This window comes from Dermacentor silvarum, chromosome 1 (assembly GCF_013339745.2).
Source record: "Dermacentor silvarum isolate Dsil-2018 chromosome 1, BIME_Dsil_1.4, whole genome shotgun sequence".
Taxonomy (NCBI): Eukaryota; Metazoa; Arthropoda; class Arachnida; order Ixodida; family Ixodidae; genus Dermacentor; species Dermacentor silvarum.
Window position 1 is genome coordinate 194044600 of NC_051154.1, and position 22802 is coordinate 194067401.

The 22802-nt window shown below is 43.5% G+C and overlaps 1 protein-coding gene across 3 annotated transcripts in view; it reads left to right on the plus strand.

The window, feature by feature from the left end:
• Positions 1-22802, plus strand: part of LOC119436593 (histone-lysine N-methyltransferase SMYD3) — a 44883-nt gene that overhangs the window by 13939 nt on the left and 8142 nt on the right. The window contains exons 5-11 of one of the 3 annotated variants that reach the window (XM_037703486.2): positions 4766-4896; positions 7130-7197; positions 7786-7894; positions 9813-9917; positions 10636-10714; positions 11575-11761; positions 15486-15594. In XM_037703486.2, the coding sequence (XP_037559414.1) occupies positions 4766-4896; positions 7130-7197; positions 7786-7894; positions 9813-9917; positions 10636-10714; positions 11575-11761; positions 15486-15594 (788 nt within the window). The remainder of the gene's footprint in view (positions 1-4765; positions 4897-7129; positions 7198-7785; positions 7895-9812; positions 9918-10635; positions 10715-11574; positions 11762-15485; positions 15595-22802) is intronic. The other 2 variants (XM_037703488.2, XM_037703490.2) reach the window with 2 other exon arrangements.

Sequence of the window (22802 nt, forward strand, 5' to 3'; positions counted from 1 at the left end):
AGCAAGAGGGGAATTAGTCCATGGCAAGATCATTGCCGAAGAAAGGATGGCTTTAGAAATCAGTGTCATTTTTGAGCCAGAGTCCGGATATGCGTCGTGCTCACCGACTCATGTAACAGTCACCGTGAAATATGCACAGTGATGTTGGGAACCTTCAAGTTTACCAGGTATACTGTGAAAGGCCTGTGGCTGTCTGGCATCAAGCATGGGTGACGATGGGGTCCATGATGACCTGTTGCTACGCGAGGGACATGCCGCTGCCAAATGCCCTAACTCTTTACACTTGTAACAGACTGCTTGTGTGATGTCTTGGCCACTCCGAAATGCTGGAGCACCATACTGTGCATAAATGGCCTTGTATCTCCTTTCCTGTTGTTCATTGGGCAGTTCGGAAATGCGCTGTCTTAGCTTCGCTGTTGTAGCTGCTGGCTGGAAGGTATATAGCTGATGTCCTGATTTGCCACTTTGAACTGATTGGGGGGGTTACATTTGCCCTGTCTTTGGCATGTTGAGTGCACTTGTCTAGGCTTGTTCAAGTGGACATGAAGCCACGCACTGTTGACGGCCTATTAGCCGCGATGTATGCAATGACATTTGTCTCTTGAAGACCTTGTAGTAGGTAATCAATCTTCTGGGCGTCGGTTAGGATGACGGGGCAGCTTTCAATCACGCGCAACTTTGCGTATGCGTACTCTTGTTGGCTCTCGCCTGGGCCCTGTCTGATCTTTATGACGCGTTCCTGCCACTCGATGAGGGTCAGCTCTGACGAAAATGTTTCCTTCAGGGCGACGCTCCACGTTTCCCAGGTTGAATGGTGATTTCCAAAAATGAGGTGCCAATTTCGAGCTCTGCCTTTCAGTTTACTTGCGACAATGAGACGGGTGGTGGCATCATCCCATGCGGCAAGCTGCTGTACACGGCGGACGTCATTGAGCCAGACATCAACATTTTTTGTTGGAGACTGATCAAAGTAGGAAGTCGATGACGAGAGGTCTGGCAGTGTGGTAACTGTAGTCGAGGTGCATGGCAGCTGTTGAAACATAAGTGCCAGACTTTCGAGCATCGCAGGATCAAGGGTCAAACCTGAGTTACCTGTGGTACCCGCCCTGTCCATGCATGACCGCGACGTTGCTTAATGACGTTGGTGAATGTTGGCTTCGAGGTGCTGAATGAGCTCTTCCTTAGAGCCGGTTCTATATAACTCGCATCGGGGCAATTCTTTGCTGATAAGGTCGATTCCGAGCTGCGGCATGGTCGTTGAGTCAAGCTCCTCCCAAATAATTCCTGGCATGATGCACTGCGAAGCGAGGCTGGGTGCACCGAAGACTAGGCGAGTGAGCGCTAAGCCACAGGATAAGCGTGGGATTCAGGTGAGTTCTGGGCTAGTTGTCAACATTCACGGCGATGGCAGTGCTTTTCTTCTGATGCGCAGTGAACACAGACGAGCGGTAAATGACGGGAGTATCTTCAGGCATGAGTCTTCGGCGGCGTAAGGGCGTGGGTTCATGGACGAATGCGGTTGAAAAGGCGTACTGACCGTTGTTCTTGCGTTGGCGTGGCTAGGTGGCTTGGCAGAGGTTTGGGGTCGACTGCACCAGTGAGGCTTGGGCTGAACGCAGGAAGACTCGCAGAGTATGGAAACAGTTTAATGAGGATTAAGGTTACATAAACATTGTTACGCACCGACTGAACATGCCAGTGGCTTTGGCTTGAATATCCGCCCATCGCGGGCAGATGACAAAACAAGACAAGGCTCCCAGAAGCAGGAAAGGTAGCTGACAATGTCGACGCGGCTTCTTGTTGCGCAGGACACGTTGCGTCATCTGTAGCAGTCCACACTAACTCGACCAAGCACATCACATCACTCACAGCTCTGTGCCACCAGGTGGCTGCGCCATGCAGGCCGCTCACCTTTATGAAGCCCCTTCATCACAGCGGTAGTAGTATGGATGGGGCTTTAGATTACGCGCGCCTCCGTCCATCCGTCGAAACGCCCAGCTCACCTGTGGTTACCAGAATACTGGGCATGCTCGGTGGATTGACAGCTAGGCGGCTAACGGAGAGGTTGGAGAGGCTTCGTGTGCTGACTCCAAGACAACCAGAAGTAGACGACACGATGTCGCATCATGAAGCAGAGCCAATGAAGGCAGAGCTTAGCCACGATCACTAGGTGACCAAGTTTACGAGAAAGAGCATGGCGAGGGAGTAGGCTAACTTGTAATCGTCCATAGGTCTCTTAATGTGAGATGCTTCATTTAAATTGTGGCACTAACGTTTTACTGTAGCTCTATCCTGCACATCTACAAAATTTGTCCAAACCGTTTCAGTGGACCCTTCAAGCACAACTGAATCCATTATGTCGGCTGTATCTCAACACAACAACAGTCCACATACAGCCATAAAATGCTGTTTGTGATTGACGATGCTGGACATTTAAGTGTGAATAAGTTTGTATTCTGTAATGGTAAACTATACAGGTATTTATTTGTGATTGCCTGAATCAAAGGCATGTTACATTTTTCTTGCATTATAAAATCTGGTGTGTGCTGTATTTGTGTGCACCTCATTTTATACTATTAACCCATAAAAACTAAGTGTACGTTTGATTTGGGGTTGCATTACAATCGGACAAATATTGCCAAGATCGAATTGACTGAAGCCAACTGCAATGACTATATATATGGTTTACACAGAGCACTTAAGAGGAAGCTTTAGCTCGGGAGCTCCTATCTTACATGGGAAAGGAGACATCATGTTTCTCAGCAGCCACTGCACCAAATCGATGAGGTTTGTTGCATTTAAAGGAAAAAGATAAATTCTAGTGACTGTTCGTAGCAAACCTTTAATTTAGGCCGTCAATTTTTTAATAAAAGTACGAAATTGCAAATTTTCAGAAAGCGATACTATCAACTTTCCAACTCTGTAACTCAGCAATGAAATATGATGTCAAAATTCTGTAAATTGCATCTGATAGTACGTCTAAAGCAGACAAAATTGATGTATTATACATGGCTCTCAAATAGCCCACTAATATGTGAATACTATAGTAGGCGTTTGCTAGCCTACTATATATATTTATGAGAGTGTATATGTGCGTATGTGTGTTTATATATTTATATGTGCACATATATGTGTATGTGTGTATATATGTACATATAGTCCTTTTCTTTCTTTTTTTGTTTTTTTGTTTTGGAGATAGTTATGCTGCCTGTACTGTATTATTCGTCACCGTGTTCTTTTTGTTATGTAACCTTATTTACCACTGTTTTGCATTTGTATTATTTCCCCCCCACTGTAATGCTCTCTGAGCGAATGTGGGAATGTATAATAAATAAATAAATAAATAGGACTTTTGCAAAACCCTTTTAAAAAATGTCACGAATTCATGTAAGATAAATTCATATATCAAATTTGTCCACTTTAGATGTTCTGACAGATGCAGTTTACAAAACTGTGATATCTATTCTTGGTGCAGAGCTACGAATTTATAAACTCCATGCTTCTATTTTTTTTATAACTTACCAATTATTGTAAATTCCTTTTAAAACATTCAGGCTCTAAATAAAATTCCACTTCCAATAGCCACTAAAATTCAAGTTTTCTCTCAAATGCAACAAATTTCATTAAAATCCGCCCAGTGGTTATCTCAAAAAAGTTTTTTTGCATTTTACATGCATTTGAATCGGTGGCATTGGAGTTGTGCGCAGGCTAAAGCTTCCTCTTAAATTTCGCCCTTTATGATCGCAGAGGCATACCCTACTGCCTCAATGCATTTGCACAAAATCTCCAAAATCGTTTTAGGTTCTCTTTAAGAGCATAGAGGCCTCAGTGCACTTACTTCTGGCCATTGGTGCTTTAAAGTGTAAAAGTACTAGCAACAGGAGAAAGTGTGGCATACCAGTGAAAGTCAGAAATGTTAACTTCTGTCCTTAAAAACATTTATGTTTGGTTGCTCAACAACTCCCAGTGTTGCAATGACATTAGAAAGTTTTAAAATAGGGGCCCCAAAGAAATAGCGTTGAAGCCACTGCGCGTGCGCGAGACGCAAACTGCGTTTGGGTTTTGCGTTGGGCACGCTATTTCACTGATTTAGCGACAGCCTCAAAAGCTGCCCCGAAAGCTTTGCATCAACAAATATGGTGGCACCCATTGAAGCGACGGCTCTAACCTAGCACCAAACTGCGCTCGATTCATGGTAACGCATGAAGTTCGTAAGCTAGGAGAAGTGACTGCGGCTATCTTCCTCTCAACTAACGTGTGTAGTGAAGATTGATTCATTAGACACCACTGATTCCGAATTCGATTGTCGATTTCATGGCTCGTAGGCCTAACATGGATTGACTTGGCTGGTGAAGGCTTGTAAGGTTGGTTACTCAAAACTAAATGCAACAAGTTGCTTGCTGCTAATAGATAAACTTCTAAATTGTAATTAAACGTAAAAGTGTAAATTACTCTTCTTATCATAAAATGGTATATTTTATTTTAATATTCATAACAGCTTTTCTTTGATGCCGTAGTGGCGCTGCAAGCGCAAGACGCTATCTGCAAACGCAAAGCCCTATTCTAAAGCTTCACTTCTGCATGCCCCAACGCTAAGACCTGCAAAGCTCTTTGTGGCCCCAAACTTAAAGGGCCCCTATTCTAATGCTTGCCCAATGCTTGCCAAGATCTGGCAAGCATTGTGTGTGGATGTGTTAAACGTCATGACTGTTTTGTGTTATCATTTGTACCAGCAAAGCAATCCAATTTCTCTTGCCACTTTTAGATGTAGAGGCCATCAAAAATGACCAGTCACGCTACTTGAAAGAATTTAAAAGGCTATGGGAGACAACCAAAGTTTTTCTGGATGACAAGTACTTGCCAGAACCTGAGGTGGGCCTAGAGATTTATGGCAAGGTAAGCATTTGTGGACAAAAGCAGTTAGGATATGGGTGGGGCATTTAGTGATGTACCAATCTCTTGCCTGTATTATATATAAATACTTGAATTAGTGATAACAAGCACAGTAAGTCTTGTGATTGTCCAGGGGTCTATTTTGAGGTAAGATAGGCAAGATTTAAGGTCCTGTTCATTTGCATACTGAGAAAAGGACGAGTCCTTTGTATGCTGCATTACATTTTAAAAATAGATATTGCTACCTGAAGTCATCATTGGTTATGTGCAATTTATGTCATTGTGCAGGTTCCTAACACTAAAAAAGCCTCTTAGGAGAATTTTCTACAGTGTAAGCTATTATGGGCTCATTCCAATAGCCGTTTTGGTTCGCGATGGTGTCCGCCGCCGCTGGTGACCGTAACCACTATCGCGGGAAATGCGGAAAAAAGTACCCGGTCCCCGCCGGGATCGAACGCAGCCCCGCTGCGCAGGAGTCGGATACTTTACCACTGAGGCACGCAAGCGCTGACTATCAAGCAGCGGAAAAATACTCTATAAACACACCCTAGGCAGGCGCGCAGGTGCAGACTCGAGCCTCCACCAGTATTGTGGCGCCATCTAGGTAAGGGGCCTGCAAACGCAGCGTGCGCAGACGACGCGATGCGATTCAGACGAGGCACTCAATCAACGCGATCTCGAGCTGCCCGAGCCTCTGCCAGTATGGCGGCGCCATCTAATTAAGGTGCGTGCAAACGCAGCGTGCCCGACATGTAGGTTGCATATATCAATTGGATGCTGCATGTAACTGGACCTGGTTCACTCAAGCAGGCTTGGTGACTATTTGTCACCAGCCCGTTTTGAAGATTCCAATCAACAATCATGATCATCATCATCAACAACATCAACGTACCGTGCGACGGTTCTAGGGATGCGAGATCTGCGCCACGTATTCTGGATACCTCTTCGGTGCACGTTATGGCGTCTCCTCGCAAGGTACGAATCGCTGCTGAAGAAGCGAATCGTAGAGCTACGTGTGCGGCTACAACCAGGCTTGATCGGGCTCAGCAGACTGCTGTGCAATGAGTATTACAAGGCGCAGCTCGCTGTCAACGCCAGGCGGACAGTTCAGATAGTTCTCGTCAAAACGAGGCGAAGAGACTTTGCCGCGAAGACCTTGTTGTGCGTGGTGCCGAAATTGGAGCTACTCTCGAGCTGCTCCACCAGCTTACGCTGTGACGGTGCTGCGTGTGCCGCGCAGGCCTGTGACGTTTTTTTTTTTTTTTTTTTTTTTTTTTTTTTTTTTTTACAGATTGGTTGTAAACATTGCATCATCATTGATGCTGTGTTCATTTCTTTTTTTTTTTCGTGTAACCAACATAGCTGCACAGGGCAAGCTTGTGACAAAATTATCTGCTGGATGTTTCAAGAAGCACGTATGTATAGAAAGGATAACAAGATGTGGAGCTACATTGCTTGTACAACAATAAACATATTCAATATAGCAGTCAACTAAATATTTCAGCTGAGTAAATAAAGGTTTATTATTTTGATTGCAGATTGTAACAAGAGATGGCATATAGCTCATTGTATGCTTTCTTCTGTGCATTGAAAAAAGATGCTATGATATGCGACTTGATTTTCTCATCTCAGTGCTTGCTCAGGATTGGCTGCCACCTGTTGTTGCACATTAACAGCCGTCTCATGTCATTGGAAGCTTACTGTTGCTTTGTCGCCTTCTGGAATAATAAGCTTTATTGTTGTTTAAAACAAAGCGTGATTAATTAACGTCACTCTGGCCTTGTGTACAGCATAAGTCAAAACTACAAGGGCTGTATCTCCCAGTGAAGATTGTTTTTTCTACCATCACAGCACGCTGAAATGGGCTGTTGCATTTGAGATTTGCCACTTTATAACTATTTCAGTGTGATTTCAAGCATCATTCATGTATTAGGTTGAACTATAAGAAATTATTGTGCTAGTTTCACTTGATTATCAGTTATAATGTACTTTATGTAACCATGAAAAGTAAGCGCATACTTGAGCCACCCTTCTGTATTTGTGTGAAGCATGCATTTTAAAACTTGTATACAGAGCTTCTGTTTCAATTTCAAAGCTGCTGTTGAATAAGCATTTTGTTTGGTCTTATGCACAAAAACTGAATCATTCCCGTGCAAAAAAAAATAAGAAATTGTAGGAATGCTACAAGTCTTGTGACGTGGCTGAAAATTTGTATTTTGTGAATTGTTCATTTCAGATGATTATTAACAGCTATTGCATATGCAATGATGAACACTCTCCTGTTGGAACTGGCTTATATATTGGGTGAGTGTATCTCTGCTATGATTAGGTACTCCTTTCATTTAGTTCTTTGCAATTTAAATTTTCCAGACACGGTTTTTCTCCTAATAAGCTAATTCAACTAATTTGATGCATGTGCGTCCATTTCGATGCAGTAATGTACGTGGAAGCTTACGATTGCTAAAATGGGAAGTCAAGTCTCGAAGATGTGAACTACAGTCAAATCTCGTTATAACAAAGTCGTATCCGATATTCATTATAAGCATGTCGTTGTTGCACGCTGAAATCGGTGAGACAAATTTTATATTTAGTTCATTATATCAGACAATTCATTATATCCATTTTCGGCATGTTAATGTTGGACTGTACTAGTATAGAAGCCCATTTAGCTATGCTTGTGACATGAAAAATGCTTGCATTCAGGGGCATTTAGAGTTACAGACAGCAGCCTTACACTTTGTTTCAGCCTGCATATTGTTTGTTCTGTGACCAATTAGTCAGTCACAAAGACTTTGCTGAATTCGTCACTTATTTGAAGTTTCATGCAATTTTAAAGGGACTGGCATGTAGCATGCTAGCTGAGGCCTTTTTACGTTTTCATTCTCGTTACAGCCCATCAATCCTTGACCATTCCTGTTCTCCAAATGCACATGCAGTTTATGAGGGTCACAAACTTCAACTTAGGGCTGCACAAGATATCAAATGCAGCAATTTTGATGGTGTAAGTTGAGCCTGTTTCGTCTATTTTACAGTGAACCTGGTGGTGCGACCAGAAGCAGTAGAAAATGTTATAGAAGTGTTTTTATGGTGTCCTGAGAAAAGTGTACAATTTGCCGAGTTTATGTTTACAGAAAATATGCAGCCTTTAAATTTAAGACATTGTGGACAGAAAACAGTGACACACACTCTTATGTGAAGAAACAAGCACACGTGTCTGACTAGGTCTGAAATGTTTCATGTTATGCATCACTTCAAGTAAGCAGGAATGACAATAATTCATTTGTTTTCGCTATCAGAAGTTCCAGTTTTTGCTAACTATTTGTGATGGACCCACTCACTTTTTGAAAGTAAAATTTTCCACTGAGTCTTCTTTGTATGTTCACCTTTAGAAACATGGGTGTATTAAATTGTTTTGAAGGTGGCCTTTATTCGTGCCTCCTCACAATCTCCACTGGGGTTTCAAAGCAGAATTGAGGTTTTAAATTAGAGCGGTGACTCTGCATTTACATGTATCCCATAGGATTTGGCAAAACTTTGGCAGATGTCTTGAGCTGCGGTGTAGCTAGCTCTCTCTACTTACACTTATGTACTTCTGTCACTTGGTCCTCTTCGTCCTCCTTTTGCTACTAAATTTGCAGGTAAACTATTCACCGTATGACTCCTTTTGGATGCTTTGCCCTTCAGCGAATGTTGCATGCCTCACAAAGCAGCAGCAGCTCAGCCTGTGCTGATGCTGATGGGCCTGTGCCTTAGTTAGCAGAGCACCAGGCTTGAAATCGAGAGGTTGTAGGCTTGACTGAGATTGTTGCCTCAGTAAGTACTGCTGCAGAATTTTGTTTTTGATGCAAACGTGTCAAATGGCTCATTTAGTGAAAAAGCCAGCGTCCCGCATCTGTAGCAACACCTAAATTCCCATTGGTTGCAACGCCACATCACGAGCACGCGTCAACGAAGTTCCCATTGGCTGCGATGCCACGGCACGAGCACGCATCGGTGGAGCAGAGCGGGCGAAAGGGAACACCTGCTGCCGCACTAGCACGCCAAGTGTTGCGTGAGGCGAGAGAGGGCATTGCCGCGAGACCAAAGAACCCTTGCTCTCGCTCTCGGAAGCCTGTGCTATCCGCCTTGTCCGTGTAAGCTCTTGCCTGTGTTCTAACTGTGCCTCGGTAAGGCTAAATCAAAATGTGCCAAGCGTCTCGAAGGATTGTTCAGCGGCATTCAATTAGACTTTAATGCTTTCGCATTCACAACTCGTAATTGCTTGGTGTCCTTGGATTTTTAAGGTTATTTGCTTCATATCAATTGACGATCACAACAAGTGATGTCTGATGAGACTGCACAAGAGCTTGGCTGAAACCTGCATGATGCCACCCATAGGAATTTCATACCTCAAAGTCTGAGATTCTCAACATTTGCAAGAGTGAGTGCTTTGCCAAAACAGTGTGTACAATAACATACTCCTGTCTAAAGAGCAGCCCCATGATGATTTTTCAAGACTAGATAGTACTGCGGGACAAAGCAACATCATAAGCAGAAACAAATACTATTTAACTACTTTTGGCATCACAGCAAGCGGTTTGTGTTGATTACAGCGATTTATGAATGTGCAAAATCAGGTGTTATTTCTGTGACCATCAGTGCTTCATATTTTAAAATTATATTTGTTCTATTAGCTCTGATCTTTATCATGTTTGCCAACCTTTAGCAACAGCACCTTATTATCTTTTGGTGCAGTCTTTCAGTAAATGAATGGAACAAGTGGTTCCACTCCATTAAAGTTTCTGTTAAAGAAATCAAGAGATTTTGATATCTGTGTGTTTGGCATTAATCCTTGTGTCTGAGTGCACATTTATTTTAGGAAGCCCCTAATGATGCACTGTGATCCCGGTAGTCATCATAATACTAAATTCTTTATGCAGATCAGAGTCAGCTACATTGATGTGATGGCTCCAAAGAATGTGAGGCAGCAAGAGTTAAAAAGCCAATACTACTTTGAATGCAGCTGCACAAAGTGTAGTGACAAGGTATGCATTTTAGTTCTTTAATCAAGCTTTTCTGTTGCTGAGTTTAGGGTAATGTAAGTTAATCTTAGTAATTGTTACAATCTGTAGCTGGTAGTAACTTTAATGAAAGATGGGTGCAGGGAGCTGATGCAGGAGTCATTTTATGCATGTAATTTGTCATGGAAAGCATATGTCATGGAAATAATTCTTACCTGCCCTTAACAAAATGTTTTCAGCTTCAAATGACTGCGCTTGTTGCTCTGAAGATCTGAAGCCTTGCAAATGGTATTAGCTTAAAGAGTAGCATTAACTCATGGAATATGCTGGTCTTTAATTAAATATTGCTTGTTGTGTTAAAGAGGGGGGGGGGGGGATTCTAGGAAGGAATGAATAAAATTAGTTGGAATCCTTCTGTACTTTTGTTTCTAGTATTTCCATGAACCTATACTTTCTAGAATAATTCTACATATATTCATACCAAATGATTTTGTGAGAAATTGTTAAAATAAATATGAACTTTTTTCTTTTTTCATTTTAAATGCTTGGCTCATGGCTGTGTAGCTCAGAAAAATAAAGCAGAGCGATGTTATTCCCTTTCTCACTTTCATTTTTTACTGCGATTTGGAAAAGTCTGGGAATGAGCATATGTTGAGTTTGGCTAAAAAAATAAAAGCAGTGACATCATCTGAGCACTGCGCAACATCAGCTTAGCTGAGTCATTGAAATATTTGATTTCCAGGTGCCTGATTATGTCGTGGAGAAGTCGCCTGCCCTTACTGCCAGTGTGAAAAAAAAGATGAAGGAAGTTGAGGAACAAGGTGAGGGGTGCGGTCTCTGCAAGTTCAATGTTTTCTTCCCCTCCTGTTATGTTTTGTTGTGTATTTGTTCTTCAGTTTCTGTTTCAGCATTCAGTTGGCAACTCTGTGTCTTTGTCTATGTATATATATCGGTGGCACATGGAATTAAGGTTTAATTTTTCAGCTGCCTTTCTGAAGGTGTCACTACACATGCCCGCTACAGTGGCGACGAGATAGGGGCCCTGCAAGACTTTTTAATATAGAAATTAAACCTGCATAGTCACTTAAACATTATTCCCATACATGGCTGCAAGGAGCTTGCATTTTATTCATAAGATTGTCGCCCTTTCCTTCAACTGATTGAAATGCCTACCACTTTTCGTGTTTATTGTGGCACCACGATAACCACAATGGCTGTTGTTGTTGATCAAAAATTAAGAAATATCGAGCAATATGGCTGTGGTGCCATTCTGTGGTGGAAGAGAATAGTACCTCTGTGCCCATACCATTGTGTCCAAGATTGGGCAGTGCAGAGTACTGAATACCAAAGATCAACACAATGATGAGTGGTCAACAAGGGCACTGTTGCACATTGGTACAGCTGCACATCATCAAGTGCAGTACAAATGATGGAAAGGAGGGTAAGGTCACAAAGGCATCGAGAAGGGCATGATATCTGCTTGCATATCTGCTTACACGACTTTTTGATGGCAAAGATTCTGGAGGTGATGCGTTTTTATAGCAGACACATTCCATCTCTTCTTCAAAGGTATTGCACAGCCTCTTTAAAAAAATAGTCAGCATCATGTCGGTACTTTTCATACATGCCAAGAAACTTAGACCAGCAGGGTCAGCATTGCCACATGCCTTCCCTGTCACAGCAATGCAGCATACTACAACCCTCCTGCAGCTGCGCCAATGGGCTGAAGACCTACTGGAAACAGAGCAGCTCGCAGAAGCAGATTATGCACGCATCCATGTTCTGGACCTGCTGTCCAAGTGCTGTCTTGGTTTAGAGGACTACCAGGCTGCACTGCCGCCTTACCTGGCACGAGAGCCCATCTACAGGTGGGTGCAGAAAGACTCACATGGCACTTTTTATGTGCGGGAACTGCATGAGAACAGCATTTGTTTATGTCCTTTTGACTTTATTTTGAGTAGCTGTATTTCCTGCTTTTGAGTGTTGCAAAATCTTTTACTTTACACTAAGCACAACTAAGTACTCTTTTTTTTTTTTTTTTCATTTACCTGCTTTGTTTATTTGCTCATACTGCTTTGGCTGGAGTGAGACTGTAGTAACTATATGTATGGTCACGGACACAGTTTCCCCTGCTCAGGTTTGCATGTTTCAAAATCTCAGTGTTACAGGTTTCACTGCAAAGTATGGTAATAGACCATTCTCAGACTTCTCCAAGCCAGCCACTCTGTGAGGCCCTATTCCACTCGAGAAGTCTCGTTCACAGGTGGCATTTCTACCAACTTTGTTATAAAACTAAGGGAGAATGAAAGGGACAGGTAGAAAAAAATTACTATTCAGCCTCTAATCACCACTTCTGTGAATGTGGTATAGCAAGAAGCGCTCTGTTTATCAGTTTTAGACTTTCAAGGTACTAATAGGAAGACATATTATCACTGTAGCCACTGCTGCGATTAATTATACTCAATTTAAATGAGGCACAGTTACTCACATATCCTGGTAGTACTGTATATTGGTACTGTACTGGTACAGCTGCACATCATCAAGTGCAGTACATATGATGGAAAGGAGGGTAAGGTCACAAAGGCATCGAGAAGGGCATGATATCTGCTTGCTTACCGTATTTACACGATTGTAAGTCGATTCGAATGTAGGTCAACCCCCCCAAAATTGCATGTCTCAAAAAAAGAAAAAGGGTGGGGGGGAGAAAAACCACGCGAGTGCATTCACACAAGGGAAATTTATTGATGGGGTTGCTAAGACTACTCATCGTCACTAGAGTCGACCTCACTGGCACTGCTGTCGTCATAGCTGCTGCAGTCCCACAGCACATCGTCATCAAGTGCGAGTCCACACTTTGCGAACAACCGCACCACGACATCGCCCGGTACAGCCGCCCACGCAGAGAGGACCCACCCGCTCACAGTAGCCAGGAAGGCCAAATTTCCTCGCGCTGAAGCCGCCACTGCTGTACCACACGTTCACTGACTCCAAACTTGCGTCCCGCTGCGCAGTTAGTTTCCTCGGCATGGAGGATAGCAGCCCGTTTGAACGCTGCTGTGAACGAGCGCCGAAAGTTCTTGGCACTCATGACCGGCGCGACGATTCAGCACAACAGCAGAAGTGAAAGATGCGCGCGGCCGTCGAAAACAATCGTATTTCAAAGAAAAGCTTTCCCGCCAACTACTAATACCCCCCAAACGACGGCTCATCCGCCAACTACCATACCCCCCTAACGGAAGCTCTTCCGCCAACTACCAATACCCCCCAAACGGCGGCTCTTCCATGATCGATGTTCCCACAAGAGCCGTGCGCTCGTGGTGCGCGCAATCAAAATGTATGCAATACGGTAAATTAATACGCTACGCTTCTACCGTAACCATGGAAACGTAGGTGCAAAGTTGTAACCACACCGTAGCGCCCCTGATTTCTCGTTTCTCTTGCCGCTACTAGCGGTACACGGTTCGGCTTCGATTCTAAGTCGACCCCCCAACATTGGATTGTGAAATTTGAAAAAAATGGGTCGACCTACAATCGTATAGATACGGTATCTGCTTACACGACTTTTTGATTGCAAAGATTCTGGAGGTGATGCCTTTTTATAGCAGACATATTCAATCTCTTCTTCAAAGGTATTGCACAGCCTCTTTAAAAAAATAGTCAGTATCATGTCGGTACTTTTCATACACACTAAGAAACTTAGACCAGCAGGGTCAGCATTGCCACATGCCTTCCCTGTCACAGCAATGCAGCATACTACAACCCGCCTGCAGCTGCGCCAATGGGCTGAAGACCTACTGGAAACAGTATGTTCACGCGAGTCTGAACACACTGCTTCCTTATCGCATGGAATCTGGACAAACCAGTACTGCGAAGAGCCTTCAAGTAGACCAAGGGACAGAAGCGTAGTATTTGACCTGCATAAAAGTATTAAGCATTGTTCCTATCCAAAAAACAGCCCATTGCACTTAACTTAAAGATAGTCATAAACAGCTCATAGCTGTTGCTGAAAAGGTTTAGAAGCTGGCATGGCCCTTTCCTCTCATTAGTTTGTTTGCTTTGTTATGGTTTTTTATTATTATTATTATTATTTTTTTAAATCACAGATGCTTGGGTAACATGCAATGTTGCCATTTTAGCGATGTTGTTGCTAAATTTAGCGACAATCTTTTAGACCAGCAACTTTTTTTAGCGACATGACAGAACAATTGGCAATATTTTAGCAACATCGAAGTTAGGAAAGGAACAGCAATGTGCTCACAAAATGCATGTTTTTAATTTGTTTCTACACTGATTTGAATGGTTCTTAAGCTCCAGGTTCTGCACTTTCATTAAATAAGTTCAATTGGCGGAATTTAAAAAATTTTATTGGGGGTGAGGTTTTATGTATGCAGCAGGTGAATAATAAGATAGATCAATTGCAGAAAGGCGTATACATAGAAGCGGCTCGGCTTGTTCACACGAGTCTGAACACACTGCTTCCTTATCGCATGGAATATGGACTAACCAGTACTGTGAAGAGCCTTCAGGTAGATCAAGGGACAGAAACGTAGTATTTGACCTCCATAAAGGTCATGCAGTGTTTATCACCGTGTTGACATGTGACCGTGTGCGTTTTGCAGAATTTTGCTGTCCTTTCAGAAGCGCTGAGAACTAGAGAATTTTCAGAGATAATGTAGACCAAGTGACTTCGTGTGCTATGAAAATCAGATTGGTTGCGTTCTTTTGAATCGTGCTGCAAATCGAACCTCACAATCTGTGGGAAACGCGAAATTTCAGCTGTCACTGTCATTGTCAGCTGTCATGTAAGTATAATAGTAAAGTAATAGCCCAGTACATACTACTGGAAAATCAATGGTTTATTCCTTACTCATGTGAGGAATATTTTCTGTTTATTCCTTCCTAGACAAACATGAGATGCCTCAGTAAATAATTTATGCCATACTAGCATATATTATAGTGTTCCAAAAATGCCTACATTACCTAAAATTTACTCCCAAGTTTTAGCGACAATTTAGCCACTTTTTGATCTCACTTTATAAACACGCTTCAAAAAATTATGGCAACACTGGTAAGGTGTGAATGAGGCATTTAGTCGAAGGGAGTCCTTGCTGGGCAGCCGACTTCAAGTAACTTTGTGAATTGTCAGTTATAGTATGTGGAACAGCTGCCCACTTAATACCTGGTATTCAAAGAAATGTCAAGGACTTGAGTGGCTGCACTGGTGTGCAACTATATTTCATATTTTTGCTGGCTCTGGATGCTACTGTTGTCTTTTGTAGTCTTTGTCACATTTATTTCACTTTTCCTTGCCAGGAGTAATGTACGTGAGGATTGTGAGACATTTGCATAAGTCTATTGTCTTGTACAAAGTTGCTTACACGTTAAAAAACGGCTCTTTAATTAATTAACGTCTGTAAATTCATAATCAAAAAACAGCACTAAGGATGTTTGCTTAGTATTAGAGAGATAACCAAATTAGTCATTGAAAATTATCATAACGCACAGCAAAATACAGCTGCTGAGGAAGCACAATGCTTATAAATGTTTCAGTAATGCTTGCAAATAAGCTATTGTTAATGTTCTGTTTTGCAGACAATCTTATGGGCTGTACAGTCCTGTTTATGGCGTGCTGCTGTACAGCATAGCGAAGCTCTACCACATTACAGTACAACTAAAAAAGGCTATGGAGTACTTTGAGAAGGTGAGGTGCTCTGTCATTCTGCAATGCATTTCAATTTTTTATTTAAATATTACATGCATACTGTACAGTTTTGTTTCATTTCATAAAGGAGTACACACTGACACAAAAGCTCAGACATGAAATGGTTGTGTCGTTTGACTTCTCTGTATGCCTTTATGAAAAACTTGAACTAAGTATTATTGGTGAATCTTTGAAGGCTCTTTAATTCGATATAAGAGCTATGTGGTCAGATAACTTAAAAACTGCAACACCTTGTGGCATAGACATCAATATGATATGTTCTCTGGCTTAGCAAGCCTCCATGACAGTAAAGGGTCCTGAAACACTTTTCTAACTAATTGTAGAATGACCTCACTATTACAGTGGAATCTCGATACGATTCTGCTTGATACATTTTTCGGGATAATACGTTTCTTTTTCTTTTCGCGCTAATACGACTTGGTTGGATAATACGTTGGATAATACGATTTTTGGATGATACGCTTTATTTTCCGGTTCCCGTGAAGATTGTATCTACGAGATTTCACTTGATATTACATCGCCTCACAAATCTGCTGCCGCATTTTTTTTTTTTTTTTTTTTTATCTTCAAGTATAAGTGGAGTTGGACATAGTCATCGCACCGATGAGCGACTTTCTCTCTTTTTTCATCTCCACTGGCATGCTGGAAGCTACACAGGGGATAAGCCAAGGGGGGCAACGCCCTGGCCAATGTTGAGTGTCTCAGCGGCAAGAGGGCTCGTCGTGGCACCCCGTTGCAGCTGCGATAGACTACACTGCAGAGTACGCTACTACTATCTTGGAGGCCACGCGCACCATATGCAGCTACGCAGCTGCGCACAATTATCGTGTGTAGACCGTCAGTGCAAGGATTAAATCATTTTTCTGTCATTTTCAGTTCGCAAGCACATATATTTTTCATTTATTCAACTCAAAATTGGCAATTATACTATTACTGAGAACATTCTCATGATCACAAAAGCAGCCAATAGCTGTTGGTGGGTCCAGCTACTTGTGATGATGCTTCATGACGACATTGCAGAGGAGCAAGCAATTTTTCACTGTTTTTTGACATGAGATTGTAATTTCCCTGCTGTATGCAGTGCATTAATGAGCCTCTGCAGTGCAACATTGTTTCAGAACTCCTTAAACGAAGGGGGGGAGGGGGGGGTGACATGGGTTCCACCAAAAACAATTTTGTTATTTACTCTAGAAACCTGAAATTTTCGGGAAATATTCACTCTTGTGTGCTTATTTCAAATATGCAATTATCTTTTTTTTTTTCAATGTCATTGCTATAAAAACTGAAAAATTTTCTGAGTTATAAATTCGGGAGGTGAGCTGCAAAAAGAGTACTACAGCAAGCGATCTAAAATTAAACTGGTATGTTTCTGAATGTCCAAAGAGTGCAGCTTGGCATTTTAATGTTTGTATCTATATTTCAGACAAAGTTATGAAATTCTGAAGTTGCAGCAATATAGGTTTGAAGTTTTGTAGGAGATTTTTTTTCAGGATTTGAAAATGTTGCCATGTCCTAAAGCACTATATTATAGTGGTTCTGCCCTCTAAGACTAGCATTCACAAAAAAAAAAAAATAAGAATTATAAGAATGAGTAGCAGAGAGACAGTGCCGCTCCCAAATTTGCTACTTGCAAAAATACTTTTTGAGAAAGACCGGAAAAACTGATAAGAACGCAAAAATATGCATTTCAAGCTACAAAACCAGGTAGCTTTCTTCTGAAGCAGCATTGAAGAATCGTTTTTGACAGGAAAGCAAGCGGGGTGATGCTCTTCCAAACGAGACCAAGATGGCCTGGCTCTGATATGTGGTTTTGGAATGGCAAACAGCATAAAACGGGTCATTTTCAGTGCGTTTGGGGGTGAAACTGAGCATTTTTAAGCGCTATAAATGCAGTTCTATTTTCCTCAATGACATGTAGTTTTGAGCTAGTTTTTTGCCAGCGTGTGTGTCATGATATGTAGATAAAGAAATGAAAAGTATATATATTTTTTTATTTTTTTATTTCCAAGGCCCTTAAAGGGCCCCTCACAAGGCCACACAGCGAATTTCGGTTATACACTAGAAGTTGTTATGGACCCTCTAGAAGCATTCTACCGCAATAATTTTTCAAATTGGTTCATTAATAGTCGAGACAGAAATATTTCAGTGCCGTGAAACCATGATTTTAAGACGCGAGTATCATCACCAACATACACAATCTCTCTACTTGCCCCGTCTAGCGTCTGCAAGCGAAATTCCTTCCCTGCGTTCTCCTATACTGGAGCTGGAGGATCACGTGACGCATACGGCACGGGCCCCGCCTTCGTTTTTTATTTTATTTTTTCCCCCCTCGCTTTCTGGCTACGCGGCGCGATGCCTTTGACTGTGTTGTGCGCAAGCTATTGCATTTGTCTCGTTTCACGCGCTGTGCTCGAGAACACCTGACTAGCAGTATAATTCAGTGCTACACGAACACTGAGGCACACACAAGCGGATCACAGGGCATGATCGCGCGCTGGAACATGGTAGAAAATGACATATTTTCGTTTTATGCGTGCCCAACTGCACGACTTGGGAACAAGCAGACGAAACGGAAGTACATCACTCTTGCTATGGTACAAAGTAAAACGAAAAATGCAGACATTCGGTTTGGATGTTTTATTATTTCACTAAACTTTAATTCGTCTATTAAAGCAACAGAATAAACAAATAATAGATGTTGCCTTGAATACTTCTCAAAGTCACGTGTCACTGAGAGTTACGTCACAGCACGGCGATGTGCGTAGCGCACTTGCGATATTAATGCCACTCTCTGGCTGGGAGTACGGCGCCAGCGAGGAGAAGGGCAAGCGACACTTGGTTTGAAATTTAAGCTCTTTCCGTGGCGTGTAGTAATGTAATACTTAGCAGACACGATTGTTAGCACGCATTGTATGCACTGCGCTTGCCAGCTCAAAATGGCCAGACCTGGTGAGGGGCCCGTTGTCAAGGACCGCTTACGTCGCCAATCAGGATGCCTGAGCAAATGTTGCTCTGATAGGTAGTTATCTGCCCCACTGCTAAATTCTCACTCCTTGCTTGCCACGTGGTGCGCCCTACAACTGCCTCATCATTTGTGCCAGGAGTTAATCTCAAGAAAAGCATAAGTTAGGAGCTAGAAATGTGTACAGGATGGGAAATAGAAAATGTCATGAATGTGCTGGAGAGTTAGCATAGACGTAATAACATTGATATGTATGCGAAAGAGCATCAAAAATTGTATTCTCTGGCCGAGACATTTTTGAGCTGTGATCAAGTGTAATGAGTTAGTTGAAAGCATTACTGCATTGCACAACTCATCTCTCTGAAAAAGATGCAAAAAACTTGGAGGACTTAAGCTATGCCTTTAAGAGCGGAGCGCAAAGCGCGATAACATTCAAAGATTCCTGACTGCTTCTCACGCTTCCCGTCAACTGCAGCTTATGTAACCATAATGTTTACCGGGAAACGCTTGTGGCGAACGCTATGCATGAAGGCAAGCTTTCTGGTAGAAATGCGGCCTCTTGCGTGGGTCAATCCCGGAGGTAGTGCACAGCCATGCCAAAAAAATTGCATCATTTTCAGGTTTCTGTTATTGTTTTGCACTTTTAATATGTCAGTCTGAGAAGCTTTAACATAAAGGGCATGCGCTGTCGGTGTTTTGTTTCATGGCATTTGTTTGTGGGCTGTCATTCTCAAAATTCCAAGGAATGACTTTGTCAAGAATGTAAGACAAGGTATGAGCAACTTTAGTGGTAAAATGGTGTGGCAATATAACCCATATATATCTAAATATATACGGAAATTTTAGCTGACAGGCAACGACGCTGACACCGGAGTTTCTGCGACACAGGGCCGTTAACGCTATCATGTTAAAATACCTTCATGATAATTACTGATACGTTACTGCTGTCATGTTTACATCAGCGGGTAAGTGAGATGTAGTCATTGCAGTGAGAGTTCAGCGCACTTATGTTGAGAGTGGCACGGCAAAACGTCATTGCCAGTAGTAATGTTGAACATAGCCAACATAATGAACTTCAGTTTAGTGAAAGTAGCTATTCGGCTTACTTTTCTCATTTCTGGTTCTTAGTTTCATTGCAACTCATGTATTATTTTTTCCTCTTGTTTGGTGAGGTAATTTTGTTCTGCAGCATTAATTTAATTATGTCCATGCGCGTCATATGCATGTACTATTGTGGTAAATGTGGCTGACACTGCAGTCTTTACCACACATGTGATGGGTGTGAGGACGCATGTCCTGCTGCGATACATTCTTCTGCACTTTGCCACATACTATATAGTACCTGTTTTGCAGCCCCGCTGTGGTGTTCTAGATTGTGGCAGTGCATTTTCTGTACCGCACGACATTAAGGAAACCATGGTCAGCAATGATGCCACCAGTAAGGCACTGCGAGAAACTGGTGTTCCTAGGGCAAAATATTTGAGTTGCAAAACATTATGTATACAGTTAAACCTGGATATAACGAAATTGACAAATTCCCGAAAAACTTCTTTATAAAGAGGATTTCGTTATATGCAGGTTCGGCACGAAAATTCGAAAAATAAACGTTTACCGTATTTACTCGACTCTAACGTGCCCTCAATTGCAACGCGCACCCGTTTTCCGTTTTCGTCGAAGCACTCATCCTCGGAATGTCACACCAGGTACCGGATGCGTGGACGCGTGTCGTTTCGCACAAGCGCGAGGCATCGGAAACGAAGAGCGAGCGTCACGATGGCGTCGTAGCGTCGTATAGTGTTACAGTAGAACCTCGCTGTTACGTTCCCGGGGGCTGCGTTTTCCCGGCTGTTACGTCGTTTTCGACCGGTCCCGGCACAGCTCCCTTAGAACTCAATGCATTGGTAACCCCGCTGTTGCGTCGCAACTGTGGGACCGTTCCCGCATCATACGTTGCGAACTGCCACCCCGCGCCGGCCCGAGAGGCCATTTTGACTTTTTATGTCTCTTGGCTTGGTGGCTTGACGATGGCATTGGCCGCCCAAAGTGCCGGGGGCGACAACTATGACGTATTTTCGGTTTCCGCCAGCAAAAGTATGGCCCTTGAGATCCGTATTTGCTATATAAAGATGGTGTCCTTGACGCGTTGTGGCCCTAAAATTGGTTTTGGCTCATAGATATTCCGTATATAAGGGTACGGCCACGCTAGCGGCACAAAACGCGCGCGTCATGCAGCGAGCGGCAAGTTGCCGCGCGTCAGCGTCTTGCCGCGAGGCCACCGGGGCACGCGCGTCTCGCCGCGCGGCAGCGCGATAAGATCTCCCGCGCTCTCCGAACGGGCGAGCAACACCGCGAGCGCTCGTTGTTTCATGCGAGAGACGATCGTCGATTGAAAACCCGGCGCGGACCGGCGGCGTTGCGGTTGTGATGGCTCCGTGACCTCACCCTCGTCGCTCTTGATTGGTTCTTCATCTCGCGGCACGCGGCATTTGCCGCAGAACCCATTTCGCGTGGCACGCCGCAAGACCCCCGATTCCTGCCGCTTTTGCCGCGCGCGGCATGACGCGTTGCCGCGCGTTTCTGACGCGCGTTTTTGCTGCGTGTTTTTGCCGCTAGCGTGGCCGTACCCTAAAGTACAAGGGCGATAACGCAGTCGCCGCGCGCCGTATGCATGCTGTATGTGCGAGTGAAAACGTGCGAGGGGAGCCGACGACCGCGTCTAAATGTCGCGCGCGCAAGAAAAGCAGGGAGCAAGCGCGTCTTCTTCCGTTGCGCTCGAGGCACCGGCGAGGGAGCGGGGGGGGAGGGGGGGGGGGAGGGGAGGGGAGGGATAGCGGGGCGGCGCGCGGTCGCGAGGCCGTATCTTGAAAGCGATCTGCGTTGGGGCAGTGTCTACCAGTGTAGGTCAGTCGGCGGCTAGTAGCTTTCTGCGTGTTGTGTGTTCTCGGCGCTCAGTTTGCGTTGAAGCGATAGGCATCAGCACGAAGGTCACTTCGCTCGCTTCTCCAGCAGCGCTTCCACACGCCGCGAGCGTTTGACAGCGCGTGTCCGCGCTCATCGAGTCTGATGTGCCACAGCGTGTACCGGCGCGTCGGCAACATCAGCTGGAAAAGGAGAGAGTGCCGGCTTGGCGGGCTAGGCCAGCTGCAGCAAGCGGCAGGATCAGATTTGAATGAAGGCAGGGGGAAAGCTCACGGCAGCGGCGGCAAGATCGCCGGGTCGATGGATGCAGGGCCCCCTCGCACACGCACGCACGCACACGTGCGCTCGCTTCGCATTCCATCGCGGGGAGAAGGTGCTTCCGGTTGCTGCTCGCGCAAAAATGGCAAAATTTGGGGCGAAATCTCTAGGTGGTCGGAGGGGGAAATTCGTTATATCGAGGGCGTTTCCCGCTGCAGAGGTCTCAAATACATGTGCTTCTATGGAGTAACGGCGGGGAATCGAAAAACTTCGTTATATTCAGGAATTCTTTATATGGAGGCTCGTTATAAGCAGGTTTAACTGTACAAACAAATGTTGTCAAAGCACAATTGAAATTATTATTTCACACAAAATAAGTAGAACCACCACCTAGGATCTGGTAAAGCACAAAGAAATTGCAAGAAATCAAGCTACCTTAATGCTTTGATATTTCCAATCACGGGTCAGTGTCCCCAGCGCAGCTGTCCTGCCTTTGCATAGGGATGGCAGATGTATAGGGTTACAATTTTCCATTCAGTGTGCTTGAATGAAAGTTATTTTTATGGCGACAGTGTCCACAAAGGAAAGGTGCTCTATAAGAATGGACGTATATATTCGATGCAATTGTGATTTGAACACGGCCAGTCTAGGTTCCACTTACTTTCTTAAAAAATGTTGTTTCATGCATTGAAGCACAAAAGTAAGTGGAACGCCAATGCATTTCTCCGCAAAGTTTGGCAATTAATATTTCGAAACTGGTGTCATCCTGAGAATTTGTTCCAAGTGGATCGCCTTGCGAACTCCACGGCTAGAATTTGTAAATTGCAATATGGGCCATAAGACGATTAGTAAAAAACTGAATGAGTGAATTTTTGTTAATTAGTCGATTATACTTTTCATTTTTTTGCAAGGAAAGTCCAACTCTTCGAGTAGACCAGCTCATGAACTAGAATTGTGTTATCTGCCACAGGCAACCTTTAAAAATTTTTTGAAAGTATTCGTTAAAACACCCTGTATAGTTCTCATCAACAATGAAACAACACGCCGG